General features: G+C 39.4%; 2 protein-coding genes across 3 annotated transcripts in view; one reads left to right on the forward strand and one right to left on the reverse strand.

The window, feature by feature from the left end:
- The first annotated feature begins 871 nt into the window (after positions 1–871).
- Positions 872–8,973, forward strand: LOC143329386 (retinal homeobox protein Rx2-like). Of its 2 annotated transcripts, none has more exons than XM_076745241.1 (4): positions 872–1,089; positions 1,801–2,275; positions 5,893–6,146; positions 6,585–8,973. In XM_076745241.1, the coding sequence occupies exons 2-4, from the start codon at positions 1,996–1,998 to the stop codon at positions 7,020–7,022; spliced, it is 972 nt and encodes a 323-aa protein (XP_076601356.1). In that variant the 5' UTR covers positions 872–1,089; positions 1,801–1,995; the 3' UTR covers positions 7,023–8,973. The 2 variants fall into 2 exon arrangements, with proteins under 2 accessions (XP_076601356.1, XP_076601357.1); XM_076745242.1 differs by having other exon boundaries at positions 5,908–6,146.
- Positions 8,974–11,937: 2,964 nt separating this feature from the next.
- The window catches only part of LOC143329171 (dynein axonemal heavy chain 8-like), a 29,605-nt gene continuing 23,629 nt past the window's right edge, over positions 11,938–17,913 (reverse strand). Inside the window, exons 73-92 of the mRNA XM_076744950.1 lie at positions 17,710–17,865; positions 17,470–17,625; positions 17,211–17,393; positions 16,820–16,925; positions 16,474–16,726; positions 16,019–16,209; positions 15,811–15,932; positions 15,396–15,511; positions 15,085–15,287; positions 14,910–14,983; positions 14,670–14,822; positions 14,365–14,520; positions 14,056–14,172; positions 13,871–13,972; positions 13,612–13,772; positions 13,356–13,512; positions 13,120–13,272; positions 12,697–12,886; positions 12,407–12,528; positions 11,938–12,225 (exon numbers count right to left, since the gene is read on the reverse strand). Of these exons, the coding sequence (XP_076601065.1) occupies positions 11,938–12,225; positions 12,407–12,528; positions 12,697–12,886; positions 13,120–13,272; positions 13,356–13,512; positions 13,612–13,772; positions 13,871–13,972; positions 14,056–14,172; positions 14,365–14,520; positions 14,670–14,822; positions 14,910–14,983; positions 15,085–15,287; positions 15,396–15,511; positions 15,811–15,932; positions 16,019–16,209; positions 16,474–16,726; positions 16,820–16,925; positions 17,211–17,393; positions 17,470–17,625; positions 17,710–17,865 (3,159 nt within the window). The remainder of the gene's footprint in view (positions 12,226–12,406; positions 12,529–12,696; positions 12,887–13,119; positions 13,273–13,355; positions 13,513–13,611; positions 13,773–13,870; positions 13,973–14,055; positions 14,173–14,364; positions 14,521–14,669; positions 14,823–14,909; positions 14,984–15,084; positions 15,288–15,395; positions 15,512–15,810; positions 15,933–16,018; positions 16,210–16,473; positions 16,727–16,819; positions 16,926–17,210; positions 17,394–17,469; positions 17,626–17,709; positions 17,866–17,913) is intronic.

A 17,913-nucleotide genomic window follows, 5' to 3' on the forward strand; every position in this document is an offset into this window, starting at 1 on the left:
ACAGGCTGTTATTTGCCATGCATTTATTTGAGACGTGGAAACAACACGATTGTATGTCACAGTCTGAACAGAAACCAAAGGGGTGATAAGGATTGGGTTGAGTCTTGTCCAAAAACTGCTCATGTTTGAATTAATTAGGTTAAATAGAGGACAGTCCCTCTGCTTCCCTGGACATGTACTTTACTTTTGCTTTATTGGCTTCTTGGTCATTCTGGCATAAATATGAAAAATGTAGCATAAGACATTGTATTATTATTATTATTATTATTATTATTATTATTATTAAGTGTAACTACTTGTGCACTATTTCTAGTACAGTCTAATATAATTAGACAAAATGTCTTAAAAATGGGTAATAATAGGGTTGGAAACTATTACAACATTGCTTTTTTCCATCCACAAAAGAATGTAATGTAGTACAATTTGCTTTTTTACAAGTGATTCACTCTTGTTGTTATTATCAATTAATTCATCATTAATACCAGCTCTTCCAAAAGCAATGCTGTGCATTAAGATTTAAGTGCCTACTCAAATGATTGTTTTGTGAATGCAAGTCTTTACAGTGTGCAGCCATTCAAGTTAAAAGCCCATCTCTGTGTCTTTTCTCCCTTACATTGTCTATAATGAAGGGATTAGTGAAAACTCTCGGTACGAGCCATTATCTTTCAGACAATAGATTTTTTGAAAGAAAGTTTTGTCGAGGCTTCATTAGCAATGGCCTCCCTCTGTGGTCTGAATGCAGGACACATTTGGAGCAATTACTTGACCAGAAAACAACTGTCAGTCATTCTTAAAGGGGAAGCATTCCAATTAATAAACCTCCTAAACCCTTTGGTTTTACTACCATTCCCCCACAAGCTTTGGTGTCTTGTGTGGTTAAGGAGAGTTTTGTCAGGAGAGAAAGACATTACATGTGCTTGTTGCACAGGACTCCGACAGCTCCTTTGCTCACTTGTGTGCAGGGGATTTCAAGGACTTAACTGGGAGTAACAAGTGCCTACAGTAGATATTGTTAGTGTCATTCGCCTACTTATGGACTACAGAGACAACATGTGCTTAGCATAGCCTGTGGTAGGAACCTGAAGGAAGGTAAGATTACTTTATGTAGTTCCTTACTGTGCATTCAGTCAACTATGGCATTTACTTATGTATGATATGGATTTCAATAATGCTCTTTTGTATTCAAGTAAGAGATAAAATTATTGTCCAAGAGCAGTTTGCGCTTTGGTGCCTCTCAAGAAGTTTAGACGTTTGCAGATTTTAAACCAAATAAAATAGCATGCCTATGTAAAATGGTTTGGTTTAAATGGTAAAGGTTTAAAATTAAGAGTAAAACACTTTTAACAGTATAAACATATTTGCTGATCCAAAATGAGCAAAGATTCTTCACTGATATACTTCTGAATTCTTCATACCTTTATTTTTACTCTTTATCTGGGTTTTTCTGCAGAAAAATGGCATGTGTGTATTCAACAACACACAGCTTTTTATTCATTATTATCCATCGGAATGGAAATCACCACATAACTTGAAGTGAAGGTTCTTCTTTTACCTTTGGTGGTTTAAAAAAAGGAAGATTTTCACACTTACAATTAAAAGTAACTTATCTTAATAATCAAAACAAGGGAAGCTGCTTTCTAATGGATATCAAATTTAAATGTCTAATTTCCACTACAACTCTTGCTTCTAAAAACATTCTATAAAGAACATTTGCAAAGCCATTAAATTACTTATTAAATGTAAGAGCACTGCTTACTGTATTTGTTATGTCTTTATTTCTTCACTCTCATTCCTTTGCAGACAATGATGTGAGTTTGCTCTACTTTTGTGTAAACAATACATTCAGCCTCACTGAAGCAGTCCTTGAAGGATACGGCCCTCACGCATCTCAAGCCATTGCATGTGAAGCAGAACAACACAACATCTGCCTTATCTGCCTGGGTAGCATTTTCCTTCATTTTGCAAACAAGAGATAAAGTGTCTCCAAAGGCTCGGATGCATTTGTCAATGGATACTCTGGGAATAGTGGACGATAGTTGCCTGGATAACTATGACATGGCAAAAGGTGCTGGGTCAAGCGGCGGAGGCAGGGTCCATAGTATTGATGTCATACTGGGATTCACTAAAGACCAGGACCCTTTACTCCATTCCGTAGATGATGACAGCCAAAAAACAAACGTAGAACACCCACAGCACCCTGAGAAGCAGGTCCCCTCGGACCCCTATGGGCACCTTCCAGACCTGGGTGACAGCTCGCAACAATCTTCCTACCATGGTGAGTCTTTCAAGAAAAGACATGATTGTCAGTCACAAAACCTCAGATACATGTCTTTAGGATGATAATGAGTTCAGGGGATTTTGTCTTTAACTGTACAACAAGTGGAATTAGAGCTGTACTTAGTCTGTCAGTCTTGTATGTCCGGTTTAAAACGCAATACACCCACACAGTTTTCCCCAGTGCACTGGACCAATGCCTTTCCATAAACAAGTTCAACGTCAACTTTTAGCAACCCCTCTCATGTTGAGGAGTACAGTACTACATTTAAGTGCATTTATATTGTGTGCTTCCATCTAAACACAGAACTCATCCCTGTCATTTCTCAGAAATGCTATTTAATGCAGCTGAAATCTCACATTTGTAGAACAACAACAGAGAGAAAAAAAGGCCAACCAAAGAAAGATGGAATAATAACCGACAGCAAATCGTCCATAATATTAGCTTTGGCCAAACTAAGTAAAATAATTAAAACATTTTTTTATTAGGGCTGCACCTTTACTGTGTATAAAATATATTACATTTCTTGTACATCAGTTTACACAAAAATCCCTGAAACAGCCCTTTATGTCTTTGTCTTACAGTGAATAACGGTTACATTCCATTTAGGTGTTTCAGTGCCAGGGCCCTGGTATTGTGCATGTAGGCTTAATGGCACATCTAAATGGAGGAGAGCCATATTAATGTAATTATTTACTGTAAATCTGTGCTCTTCTCACTATGCCTATTGTGACAAAGATCCATTCAGCTTGGCGTGTTTGATGTTGAGAAAACTCAGAACAGTGGTTTGGTGAAATAACATTGCTTGTCCACACAGCAGGGCTTTGTAAGTATGGACTCAGTGATGGGTCTGGCGTTGGAAATAGGAGGTTAAGAAGGTAGTAAAATTAGCCTGTTGCCAGCCATTACTATGTACTACAAATCAGGTGAACTTAATAAAGAATGCAGCTCGATAAAAAGTTCAGTTTTCGTTCACGTTAACAACTACTTGTATGCTAAAAATCCTGTTAAATCCTGTAACAGACATGACATGAAATGTTAGGAACCTACCCACCTGCTGTATACTTCAGTTAACTAATCCAATACTGTTATTAGTTATATAATATGTTATTAGTTAGTTATGAGGAAGCTATTTTGGTATTCGAAAAATTAGCAAAATGACTAGTTACCCGATGTTGTAAAAAGCTAAAAACAAAATTTTGGACATCTGCATATCCATAAACAACTGCAACTCATGCTGTCTCTCAGTGGCTGCACCTTAATGTGGCCTGCTAATGCATTCAACGACTGTTTACGCTTAATAACTGAATATATGAATGGCATAGCAGCACCAAATTATGTAAACAGTACAGCAGAGTAGCCATAAAAGACAAAAGCCAGCAAGTGAACTACGACAGAGCCTGTATTAAAAACTTACTGCCACCGTTTAATTGTTTCAAGATTTTGCAAGACATTTATATGAGCCGTGAGGGATTTCTTTTTAAAGATCTGCTACATTTGGACTTCAGTTTAGATATTAAGCAGATTTTTTACCACTTCACCTATCACTACACGACATGACTGATATGGCAGACTACACACCTCTATGAGGGTGCTTTATGCCAGTAACTTGTACAGGTATAATTGTATGCTTAAGTCAGAGTGACTCCTACGCCAAAAGGAGTGGATTCTGATCAATCATTAAGCTTTGCTTGTGACAAAAAGATATCAAGAGGTTCATGTTTAATCTAGAGTTCACCATATTATGATCAATGATAACACAGTTTTGATGGGATGGTGCTGACAGTGTTGTGCAAGTTCACACTAGTTCACATTGGTAGTTCACCATTTTGAATTAATTTCACTGTCCCAAAAATGAACTAGTTCACATTAATTTCTTGTTTTTAATGTGCAAATGCTGCAAAGGCTGCAGATCTCCTATATTGTAGTGCAGTACAAGCCTGTCCACTTGTTGCTGGGAAATGAAGGTAACCGTTCCTTTACAAAATGCCGAGTTTAAATATCGCAGCTGTTGGCTCATGGTCTTACCCTTTGTTAATGATTTCTTGTTATTATCATACACTCACAGATATTTCCAAAGACATTCAGACTTGGGCTGCAAATTTTTTTGCTCTGGAATCTGTACTGATTTGTTCTTAAAATTTCTTCAAATCTTCATAGCTGAGTCTAAATTGCTAGTTGTATTAGCCATGCTGGGTGCCATAAAACAGAGTGTGTGAGTGTTGCTAACTCTTCACGGGAGGCTCATGCTCACGTTTGCTAGTTGCAAACAAATACATTCAGTTCACCGTTTCTTTTTGCATGTTCATACACAACACTGCAGATGTGGTCAAACTGTTCCCTCCTTCAGCAAAAATAAAATACTGGTCAGAACCTTTCATGTCTGCTTCAAATCAACCATGCTTTAATTTCATAATCTACCTTGAACACAAAGCTTTTCCTGCTTGGCATCATTACATCAGTAAACCAATGATCTCTCGACCATATTGCCTTAAACGATTTAGTATGATTAACAAGCTTTGGTGCATCATACACATGGCTCACTTGCTCTACTGTACATCCATTTAATCTGGACTATGACTGTTAACTCGTTTTGAGCAGAGGCCAACTAAAGTCCCTTGTTATTACAGGAGGTGGGGACTCACAGGTTTAAATGGTAGCATCTGTTACTATGGGATTACTGCAAGGGAAGAATTCAGTGAAAGACGTGATGTCATCTGGACTTGCCAAACCCCTGGGGTTTAAAAGCCCTCAACTTTGTGAAAGGCAGCAGTCATTAAGCTGTTTTATCATGAGGAGAAAAGTTAAGATTTCACTTTTTGATCAAATGTTCAATCAATCACTTGAGTAAATATTTTACTCCAATAACATCCTTTTGTCTTAAAACTAGACAAAAAACAACAAATACTTATTAGGTCAAATATTATGATTTGTTTTTTTTGGATATTAAAGAAATAAATAATAAGGTAGTAAGGAAAGTTTTATTACAAGTATTACAAGTAGAGAGAGAAGAAAAATGTTGTGACCGGCTCCAGAGTGAAATAAATAAGAGACCCAATTTTTGAAAATGAACCCTGCTAATGCAACAATTTTAGGTAGTCTGATATTGATAACACTGGCAACAAAATTACTGGTGGAATCAGGGTGACAGAGTGGGAAGTAATGTGGGGAGTGACTTTTGAAAAGTCATGCATGCGTGACTAACACTAACCCCAACCTAACAGAAGGTACTTTGTGAATCGCTGCTCTGAGACATGCTGTACCTACTATCTTAAACCTTTGACATGAAAAAGATTCACTGATATGTCATGTTCATACTCTTGATTTTGAAGCTGTAGGTGGGATAATGCACAAAACTGTGGTTTGCTTTTGCAGTTTTAAATGTGATCCAACCTCTCCAAGATCCTCAATTGCTCTTTTAGCTCCACCTTCCTCTGTCCTTATGCCCTAGCCTTTACTCAGCTAAATAAGATTTGTCAAGATGGTCGTGCTGCCAAAATTTAAAGACTGCTTACTGCCTTGATTCCAGTTGCACACCAGTTGGCTGTTATATTCATTCTGATAGGTGTTTTCTTCCACCTTACATATCTTATTATGTATCCTGTCCTTCATTTTAGAATCTCTTTCCTCAGGTGACAAGTGTGATGAAGAAATGAGCAACCTACACAAGGAACTGGATGTTGCTGAGGGCTCTCCAGAGACCATGAAAGAGGAAGAGCACTCAAAAAAGAAACACAGAAGAAACCGGACCACCTTCACTACCTATCAGCTTCATGAGCTAGAGCGAGCCTTTGAGAAGTCTCACTACCCAGATGTCTACAGCCGTGAGGAGTTGGCAATGAAGGTTAACTTGCCTGAGGTTCGCGTTCAGGTAAGGACTATGTGATATCCTTATGGTGTAACATTGGTAACACAGCCTGTGCTGTACTGAACAGAGAACTGCAGCTTCAATTTATGAGTAATCATGTTCAACTTTTGCCAATGGCCTCATTCAGTGTGAAATGCTGAACAATTTTCACTTAAAGATGCACAACTAATTCATCTTTTCATCATCAAATGTTCTCATTCCCTTTGTACCCACCAGCAAAAACAATTAAACTTTAACCGAGAACAGCTCTCATAAAATCACTGTTCCAACCTACAAATGTCTTTTTATTTCAGCAATGTATTAAGGCTGAAATTTTATTTTAATGAAAACAACAAAATAAATTTAAAAGTTTCCGACTTCTGCACCACCCACTGGTATGATCAGTGCTATTGTCTGTCAGTGCCTTGCTGTGCCATCTCATCTTCATATCTCATTGTTCAGGTGTGGTTCCAGAACAGGAGAGCCAAGTGGAGACGTCAAGAAAAGATGGACACTAGCACGATGAAGCTCCATGATTCTCCCATGCTATCCTTCAATCGTCCCCCAATGACTCCTAGCGTGGGGCCAGTGGCCAACCCAATGCCCCTTGATCCCTGGCTGACCTCGCCCATCTCCAGTGCCACGCCCATGCATACCATACCAGGGTTCATGGGTTCACCGCAGGGCCTGCAGCCTACCTATCCAAGCCACAGCTTCCTCAACACTCCACCTGGCATGGTACAAGGCATGCAGCCGATGGGCCCTCCTCCCTACCAGTGCCCACCAAGCTTCAACGATAAATACCCAATGGAGGACGACAGGAGTTCCAGCATTGCAGCACTCAGGATGAAGGCCAAAGAGCACATTCAGTCAATGGATAAAACCTGGCAGCACATGTGATCTGATGAGGCACTGTGGACAGATTTCTGAACTGCTCCCGTGAATGTTTACAAACTGCTTTTCCACTGTCTGTTTCATGTACCATTGGAGAAGGTACATGACACCAAAGGAGTCATAAGCAACTCTGACAATGAACTTCTTGTGATTTTTTAAAAAATTCATTTTAAAAATGTAATTGATTTTCAACTAACCATTTTTAGCCTCACATATCTGGGGGGTCATTTACTTTGGTTTAGCTCAAAGGATTTGGGAATAGAAAATCTTCAACATGAATGTTTCACAAATAATTTTGTGTATTTCTGACAGTACTGACAAACTGCAGTAGTATATGCAAAGCTAAGTAGAGCCATGTGGTCAGTAGCAGCAAGTTTTTTGTATTTGAACTTCCTACTTGATGAGAAATTTCAACAATTTGTACAAGTTCGCTGTCTTAATTAAGGGCTGTCTGTTTTTGTGGAAATACAATATTTTCATTTAAAAAAAAGAAAAAAGTAATACTGACCCTAACTCTGTCCACATGTACCTATGTGTAAGATTCTCCTGTTCCCTTTAAGTGAAAATATCTTCATGACGATTAATGAACACTGTGTTGTGCTTTGAGGGCATTTGCTGGTATCTAGATCCTCAGAACTAGACAGTTTTAGCATAAATTTGATTTGTTCAAAGAGTTTTTCTCCTTGTACATCTGTTCGTTTGGATTGTCTCTTTCTATTGTATACCTATGATTTTTTCTGATAAATGCCAACCAGCATTTTCTAGTGTATTTGCAGTTGCTTTAAAAGTGGCTACAAATGAGTATTTTAAAACTTCTCACACTTAGATTCAAGCTTGATTAGGTTTAAAGGCGATATGTGTGTTTTTATTTAAAACATTCAGCTGGCCTTTTGGAGAGCACTGAGTCATGATGGGGGATGTTATCGGAAGTCACAGAGCGTAATCTGGCTCAGAGGCTAATTTAAACAGACAAGCATACCTCTTAACACCTAATTACTGCTTTTAAAGCGATTAACCCCGGATTCTCAGCCATAGACAGAATGCCCTCAGATGCCACAGAAAAACCTTTTTCAAGACCTGATTAACTTCTCGCTCCCCTTAAACTTAACCATTTATATTATTTCTAATTTATAGTTCTGGCACAACATTCCAATGTTGCTGTTTTTTTATTCTGCATCTTAATTTTCATCCTTATTGTTAAAGGATGCACCTCATTCCATTGTTGACAAAATATTCACTTAAGTCAGGTAGATTTAGAGTGAGAAAGTTAATGGATGCTGGCAGCCTCTCTTACCTCTTGGATGTAGCACAGGTTGATGTGGCTGTGGAGCCACAACTAGAAGGAAATGACGTTGCACTGACGTTTGTAAGAGACATAAGGTCATGGTGACATTGTTTGTGTGTTTTATACAGTGTGTATTTGGTGTGTGTGCTGGGCTAGCAAAGTAAACTGTCTTTCTAGATCTTGAAAGGAAAAAACATTTAATTTATTGGAATCAAGGGAACAGGAACAAAATATTTTACCTATGATTTCACTATTTTTCAAAAATAATGTTATCAATATGTTATAAATATCTGCCTAAAGATGACAGAGTACTGAGGCAGTGCTTTGAGGAAACTTATGTGGCAGTGGAAGGCCTCTGTGGACACCATAATGAAGTGTAAGGTGGAGTTATCATTTAGATCACTTCAAAACATTATCTGTATATCATGGCCTTTAGTAATGGCAGCATCCATACTGTCAGTTTTAAAGGTTTTGTTGTTTATTTTGTTACAAGCTCTGATAACAACAGTGGACTAAAAAGCCAAAGAAATAAAAAAGAACATGTCTTATTGCTAGAAGACACATTTATAAATGTGTGAGGATACATTAATTTCTAGTCCTGTCGAGTTTTTAGAATGTGACTTTGATTTTCCATGTGCAAAACACAGAATAAAGTTACAGTAGCAGCACTGTAGAAGCACTCTGATTGTGGATCTTGTTTTTCTCTCTACACATGCATTAGTGAGCTACCAACATGACTTAGTGCCGTTAATGAGCGCTGGTGTACAATAGGCCATGTAAGCTGTGACAGACGAGCTGGCCTGATGGAGGCCTGTTGTGTTCTTCCAGGCCTGTGGACCTTTGCCAGGCCGTTAGGCAGATGAAGCTCCACTCCATCAGACCCAACCAGGGGTGTCAGGCGGCCCCGCCTGCTAGGCTGTAGAGGCCACAAGGGCTCAAGCTCTAATTGCCCTCCAGTAGCCTGTGTGACTTAGCTGCTCCAATTTATTTTTGGATGGAGGTTTGTACAGAAGTCTATTTTGCATCTGAGTACTTTTTAACAATGTATTAGTAGGCAGACAACCTAAACTCAATGCCCACCATCTTTTGTGACACAGTGAACTATTTTATGCTGACATAAATCAGATGCGTCTGTCAAGTGCTTCACAGCTTCTATCTACAGTACAATAGATTTGGAGGTTGGGGTTGGAAACTGTTAAACATTGAAAGAGCAGCTTTATGAACGGTGTTCCAAGCTGATTACAAAATGCACAGCACAATGCTGTGCAATGATTCTCTAATGAGAAGAGGTGAAAATGAAAAACTCTCTCTTTGTGTGGGGGTTACATTTATTATATGTGAATTGATAACAGTGCATCAGGGAGAGAAACTGTGGGGAAAATAGTACTGTTCTAATGCACATACTGTCACAAAGTCTTAAATGAGGTACTGCTTTACAAGGTCTCGGATGAAGACCCTGTAAAGCATCACTTTCTGCTGGGCTGCATTGCATCAGCAATAGACTGATAATGAGTTGAGATACATTTAAAATAGGATTTAAAAAAAAAACTGCCTCAGCTTTAATCATGTTTAATGGACTGCTACTGCTCAAACCTTTAAGGATGTGATTAGCCAGTGGATAGGGAAATTTACTCCCTACCTATACATAAAAATTCTTTAAGACTCATCAATAAGATTACTAGTCTTTGAGTCTCAAATATTGGAGAAAAGAGCAGAAGACTCCTGGTTTGGTTGACTCTTAGGAACATAACAAAAACGATGTGTATTATGGTTTAACAAATACTACGCAGGGTTCTTAGCACCTCTGCACTATGAAAATAACTACTCATAATAGGAAATATCACACCTAGTAATGTTTTTTCTTCAACTACCCTGCTATTACCCCTACCCTTTAGTTTTACAGGGAGAGCAATTGCTAAAGATTCACACCATTTACATGCCTCAGCAGTTCAGCATAATAAATCAGTGGAAAGGATGTAAATGAAAAGGGTTAGACTGTCCTGTATTTAGTGATAAGCCCCATTCACCACACCTATGTCAAAAATACTTAATGCAGCAACACCCAGAATTTGCTAGACGCACTCAGAACTAGTAATTAATTACACACATTATTATGTTATTTTGCTTGGCCATGCGTGACCCTCAGTGAGGCCCAGGCTCTAGTTAACAGGCTGACTAGCGGGACGTGGTCCATGATGGAAATAATAAGGGAAAGGAGCGGAATTAATTGGGTTTGATTAAGAACACTTTTCAAAGGGACACCATTTTCCCCTCTTGACATAATTGGGGATCACTCAGAGGGTGGGGGGGATTTGATGGCTGGCGCCAGTTACACGTCTTCAAACCAGCATTCACTTTGAGAAAAAGGACATGTCACTCACACAGCACTCGCTCCCTTGCATTGCAGATGATTAAACCACATATCTCTTTTCATTTTAGGGCCAAAGAGTAGTACTTCAGATTTATCCTCGTTTAACTTCCAAGAAATTACTGCTCTAGAAAATAAAATTGGCTAGTGGATTGCTCTCTAGTTTGAGTTTTCTTTAAAAAGGGGTTTACAACTTAATTTAACTCACTTGTTGAAACTATATTAAGGCTTAAATTTTTGTTTCAAAAATTTGCACTTTCATGTTCTTCCATTGGTCAGAAGCACAATTTTACAGGGAGTGACTAATGAAAGTCTGATTTGTTCTGTGATGTAATTACTGTAATTTGGTGGAGTACAGCTCAAAGGTAACTATTCACTAGTAATCGTCTTAGAAGAGTTACCTGCATTTGAGTGTGGGTCCGAGTGGTCTGCTGGATGTCCTTATCTTGTAAGGTGTTGGGCCTTGAGGCTTTATATCTACTCTCCTCCTGTATACAAAATTTAAGCATCAGCATCAACATCTAATTCATTTCTCAAAAAGCATGAAGAACAACCAGAAGATTTCTCTCTTACATTAAATCCGGTGTGACTGACAGGACTGGATAGCAACAGAGACATGTTGTTGACCAAATTCACAGCTCTGTCCTCAGTACATGCGATCTGATCATACTGTTTGAAGCTGTCCAGCTGCATCAGGTCCTGTGAATACAGAACATAGGAGATTAATTGGTTGCTGTGGGGTGATGTATGGATAGTTTATCTGATTATTGTGTATCTTAACTTGTGCAGCGGTCCTGGGTCCCTCCCCACATAAATGTAGAAGCTCCTCTGTAGAGAGTGTGAGCATGAATCCCTCTGCCAGTTCCCCTCTTGATTCTTGTTGGTAGCTTTGATTGTCATTCTTTGAGACTTTACACATTAGGTTTCTATAATGTACTTTATGACAACCATTTCTGATTCACATTGGTGAGGAAATGTAAACTATGAAGATATAGACTTTTGAAGTAACGGTATAGTGTTTATTAACTATTACATATAATCTAAATTGCATTCCGGGCACTTAACATAAGTGCTTGGAAATCCTCTGGATGGGATTTACATGGGAGGATGTCCTTTAATGTTAGATGGAAAACAACTCAAGACAGAATAACAACATTTAACAAGAGTATTCAGACATTTCTGCTTAAAGCATTTCAGCTGTGTGATAGTGATCAGGCATTTGACATTAAAAGCAATATTACACATTAGTAAGGACATGCAGCTATTTTTTATTTGACGTCGCAGAGCAGGGCAACCCCACGCAAGATCCAGTGGTCTGGTGACTGGATGGTAGGCAACACCACCGCTGTGATGTAATTTAGGTCTGTGCGCCTTGGTTTCTTGTAGATGGGGCAGACATAAAGCTTTGGATCCACGGGGCCAGCAGAGTTGACGGCAAACATGTGGATGACAGGCAAGGGTATAAAGAGCACTTTGGGTGAGGATTCGATGAGATGGGTGTTTTTCCTGTCCCAGCCGGCGCCATCCAGGTACAGACCATAAACGTAAACTCCCTCCTGTGTAGGAATGGCAGCCAGTGACAGACTAACCTTCAATTGTTCACTTGAAAATGAGAAGACAACACTGTTGTACATAGTGAAATGTCAGACCAAGTGTATCATGAATGTGAGTGTAAGCTGAATGTATTGTTATTATTAGTTCGCGTATTGATAGTATTTCCATGTTATTTTGACTCACTGCAGGCGAGGCTGTGATCTCCTCCTTTGCCTGCTTCAGCACTTTGTTGTGCAGGGTGACTGTGTCCAGAGCCCAGCCCTTGTTTGCCCTTGTTACTTCTTGTCTCATAGCTGTTAGGAACCCTGCAAGCATTCCCCAGGAGAGATGCTACCAGCATAAATCTGATATCAAACTGATGGTGACTGGTGGTCTTCAATGTAACATATTTCACCACGACAAACTCAACATGTCTAAATCAATCGGGATTTTAAGTTTTAATAATGCCTTACTCTACAAAATCTCTTACTCACCCTGTGGGTTGAAGAAGCCTGTCATCCAAAAGGTTTTGGGTCTTCCTTCAAACACCCAACTGTGGAACTGTTTGTTTCTCTCAAGAAGCTCTGTGAACCAAAAGCCCAGTGTGGATGACTCCCAGGAGATTTTCCTCCACAGGTTTGGCACACGGGCATCAAAAATATTGTCCAGGGCATCACGTAGGTTCTAGGAGTCAAGAATGTACAAATGAGCACTACAGATGAGCGCTACATAGTTTAATCATTTTACTTTCAGGAATAAAAAGATTTTTCAACTTAAAATTCAAAATTAAACATTTCAGTATATATTCAGTTGGAAAAAAAATGTTGGAATTAAGCCACAAACATTTACTGAAGATAGTATTTTAAGAAACAAAGAGTAAAGCGCTGGTGTTTTGGAGAATGAATCAGTAATCTGACCTCACTCATTATGATAGTGCCATCAATGGCCAGCTTCAGGTCAGTCAGACTGGTGCGCACCACACTGATGATCCTTTGCATTCGATCCACCTCCTGACGTAGGAAGATGTTCATTGGGTTCAGAGCTCCCATCTTCGACAGCCTGGCTTTGACCTTAACCCGTTAACATTGCAGAGTTTAGATTTTAGCTGATGCAAGAATTGGCAACTAAGAGTCCAATGATCAAACAAACTGACCTCATGTGGCACATAACCAGGCGGCAGTTTCTCCAACATATCCTCTGCCATGTTGTAAACAATGGACTCACGAGTAACTCCTGACCCCCCTCCACTTTCCTTGGGCTGGATATTTGTGATTGTTTCCAACACTTCAGCAGATGTGTTGGTCTGATATCTGGTCAATATTGAATCAAAGCATGAATGCTCTGACAGCAATAATCTCACACATTACAAGGACAGTATCATTCACAGTTTTGGGACGATGTTTCCTTACGTGATATCAGCATTAGGATGAAGCCCCAACACTTGGGGTGAATCCACAGTTGGCAAGCTCTGTATGCTTTGCATGTACTCCTCTACTGTCTTGCACACGGGAATTTTGTAATTCGTGTAGAAGCAAAATGTCGGTTCAAACATCTTCTTACTGAACCACACCTGCCATGAACAACACAAATTCTCCTGTATTCTAACAAACAAAATAAAGTTGCTGAGGAGATGTAGCGTATGAATGATCACAAAAATGGGATTATTACTCGAGCAAAACACTTAAGTAGGCGTTTGTCATAGTCGTCTGTCACCCTTCCTCCGTATTGCACCTCAGCTAGCATGTATCGCACAGTTACCCATGACACATCCTGTGGGATAAAAAGCAAAATGATAAGTGAGAGAAGAGGACTAGGAAATCTTTAAAGTTATACCACTGTTGCTGAATCATCACCTTCCTGGGGCCGCAATCATCCAAGTGTTTCTCAACAAATTCAACACTTGCAGTGAAATCAGCAGAGTTGAACTCATACGGTATATTCCAACCCAATGGTCCAAATTTACGTCGTTCCTAAAAAAGGAAGCAATAAAACACATGATTAGATATAAAATCAAGTCAATGAACACCAATTAATACTTTACAAAAATGCAATTAGTGATTTACCGCTGTGAACAATCGAGCATACTTTACTTTTAAAAACACTGATGACTCAATCACAACAGGCTCTTGGGCGGATTTCAATGACTTTGGATTGGACAGTACCTGCACAGCAGTGTGGAGAAAGGCCACACTGTACAGCATGGGCTTCCACACGGTCAAGTTGCTGACGTCCAACTGGTTCTGTGAAATTCCTGCAAATGTTCGTTTCAAGCCAGCACGCACTCCCTGGGGTGGATCATTGGTAAACTTGATAGACGACTGCAGATAAAGAGGTGACAAACAATTGCTCTCATCTTGTACATGGTCTGTATAAACAATAAGTTCACCACAGTATTTGTAGAGGTTCAGTCAGGAAATAAAGATTGTAATACATGATGCCCTAAATTCATAACGAAATTCATAGTCACCTGTAGTAGTGTGATGGAGAATTGATTGTGTGGTTCTGTGGTGATCCACACCCTGAAAGTATCATGCATGGTGTCTGCAGTTGAGATCATTTCTAGCAAATCATCCATAAACTCCAGGCCTAGGTGGCAATTTTGCAGAAGAACCCAGCCTCCCTATACATACAGGTGACATGGTCAGCCATCACTTTAAAAAGTACTCATCCAAACATTAAACTACTTTTATTAACTTAGAATACGCACCTGTGCCATTGATGTCTGAACAAGCTTCCTTGCATGCACCTCTTGCCCTTGTCCCATGGATATAACTCTGCATTCTGCAAGACACAACAATGACACAACAATAACATGTGGCATCTGTACGATTCTTCAAGGTTAAGATGAGAAGCTTAAGGTTTAATAGGACAGTCAAGCTCACCAAGTTGAAGTTTCTTTGCAAGTGCTTCGATTTGGTCGGTGGGATCTGAGCCCATAGAAAGGAAGCAAATTAGAGGGGTGCGAGGGTCACTCTCCTCCCATGTGCTGTGAAGGTTCAAGATGACCGGCTCAGCAAATCTCATGCCCATGGATTCTCCTACATACTTTCTGGCCTGAGACAAGGTACGGTCAGGGCACCAAGACCTGTGAAAGAATTAGCTTGTAAGAATATTGTATTCATAAACATAGTGGGAATTTGAAAACATACTGCTAGCAACATATACTGTAACGTGACTGGCAGCGGGATCCAACCTTATTAGCAAAAGTTTATGGAAGACATCGAGAGAGTCGTATCCATCCGGGATGACAGCATCCTCTGGGGCATCGAAATTGAGCCATGCTTTCCACAGTTTCCCATTTTGAGCCACCTTCAACATATATTATGCGTATATATTATACTTACAGGGTTCACTGTATCTATTAATTGGAATTACAAGTTTTACTATTTTATGTATTTTGTTTGTCTTTTGGTTCAACCTTTTGTAGTCACATGACCTGTCACTCATGTCTGAAGAAAGGCTTGTACCCAACACGCCACATGGTGGTATACTAATAATAAGTTGGCGGGGTTACTTAGTGTGCAGACTCTATGTTTCCATTGTACATGTTCAAAATGCGGCAATAGCAACAATTAAGGACATGTATGATCTATGGAACTTAAGCTCACCTGTTTTATGATGTTAGTGAACTGTCGCAATTTGCTGAGTTCCACCAGGTTTAGCCACACCATATCCAGGATCCAACTGAATGGTTTTGAGGGGCAGGTTTTCAGGTCAAGAGCTGCACCACCTGTTTGTATTTTCAAAGAAGTTATCATTTTATGTGATACCATAAAGCGGTGCATTATAACTTCACAGCAGTGAAGATGATCTTACCTTTAATAAGAATCTGAAATTTGTTATGCTCTATTTTCTTGTTCTGTAAATCAATCTTGAGGGCCAGCAAGAGTGTGAAGATGAACTTGTGGTTTTCATACAGGCCTCTCACTGTGTATCTGAACACCTCATAAGTCAAATAGTCAATGATGTTTGCAATTCGCTTCTGAGTTTTAGAGGACTTCTCAGACCTGCAAAAGCAAGCAAGCAAAAGCAAACAGGAGTAAACAGAGACAGAGAGAGAATGCAAAAAGGTGTCTCGATATGATAAAATGACAAAGTAAAGTTGAAGATTGCTATGTCACAAAGTTGCTGGTTGTTAGACTAAGCCATGGCTGGGTTAACTAAATTTCTAACACAGTATGGAATATAAAGCCCATAGTACAACAGTTGTTACAGTCATGCTTCATTCCTCAAAACAAACGGCAAGATTGATTTGATTGGTGAAACCATACCTTGCCAGTGACTGGTCAAAGACTTTGAGGAACTGACCCAGTGAGGTCTGGTACATGACATTGACCATGCTCATCTCTGTGATAAGGAAGTAAAGGGTGCTGCCTCGGGAGGCAACCGGACGATATTCTGCTTGAGCTTTATTGATCATCAACTCTGCGTCTGCGGCAACAGTAAGCTTTGCACTAACTTCAGCAGCAGTTTGCTTAGTTGTACTAAGAATGCCGATCATGGAGTCATCATCCACCAAGGAACCTTTAATCACACAAAAAGAAACACATTTTGATTTTTAGAAACATATAAATACATTAAAGGCATGGCATTAACCTATTTCAGTTACTGTTGTACCTTTTGTGCTGCTGAGTTTGTACAGCAAGTTGTCTTCCAACTCCTGCATCTTTCTCTTATTGGCAGTAACATCCCCAATTAGCCTCAATCTTTCTGCCTCAAGTTCCTATTAAAATAATGGAAATAATTCTCACAGTTTATTATAGCAGGTAAAATTCAAATGCAGTCTAAGGCAAGATCAATATTGCATGCTCGATACTGTAATAACAAGGTGATATAAGAGAAAATATTGATTCAGCTGGTAAAACACAACAGGCTTGTTTGGAGGCTGCCTTGTGATGCCTCTAAAACACTCAGTTTTCTCCAATTAGTATTATATTATTTACAGCTAAAAAAATATCCATGTGAGGGAAACTTGTTTCGTACAGCCTGGAAAAAAACAGACACTTACATGTTTCTCTTTAAGGATGACACGACCGAGGAGCTGGTTCTCCAAGCCCTTCATGTTTACAGTGAAATCGATGATGGATGTCTTGGCACTGACTTCTGGGGTGTAGGCTGGATTAGGCAGTTTGGTGGTTATATAGAGCTGGAAGCCATCCATCACATTTACCTCTTTGTCCCCCACTTTAACCTACAAAAGACAAATCCAAGAAGGACATATTTTACAGTTGCATTGTTGATTTGAAGTGGCTATTACAGCTGATTACCTTGAAACTGGTCCCAGATTTAATGACGTTTTTCTCAAGAACATTGTCAAGGGCAGGGTCCAGCTCCTCACATACATCTTCAATAAGCAGTGGACGTCCCAAGGACAGACAGTCTTCCAAATGAGAGCGAAAGAACTTGTGGTTGAGCGATGTCACCTGAAAGAGGGATTGAAGATTATTCCATACCAGACAATGAATTGGAATGAAAATTGCACAACTCCATTGCATTTCACTAAGTACTTGAAGTCCGCTGGTCTTTTCTTTTTCTTTAATCCAAGCCTTCCCCTGAGTCTGGGGATCAATGAGGAGGGGATATCTTGTTGCTTTTGTGACAATGATGCCATTTTGCACGGACAAGTCATCTCCTGGGAGTCCTTGAAGGTTCCACTCACTTATCTTAAACATAAACACGAGTGTGAATGTGTTTCATCACATGAATGGATT

This window comes from Chaetodon auriga, chromosome 12, assembly GCF_051107435.1.
Source record: "Chaetodon auriga isolate fChaAug3 chromosome 12, fChaAug3.hap1, whole genome shotgun sequence".
Taxonomy (NCBI): Eukaryota; Metazoa; Chordata; class Actinopteri; order Chaetodontiformes; family Chaetodontidae; genus Chaetodon; species Chaetodon auriga.

Bases quoted from the DNA above. Each gene is read 5' to 3' on its own strand.
- LOC143329386 (XM_076745241.1), top strand. From the start codon at position 1,996: ATGCATTTGTCAATGGATACTCTGGGAATAGTGGACGATAGTTGCCTG. The intron at 2,276-5,892 runs GTGAGTCTTTCA...CCTTCATTTTAG, and splicing joins GCAACAATCTTCCTACCATG to AATCTCTTTCCTCAGGTGAC. The intron at 6,147-6,584 runs GTAAGGACTATG...CTCATTGTTCAG, and splicing joins TGCCTGAGGTTCGCGTTCAG to GTGTGGTTCCAGAACAGGAG.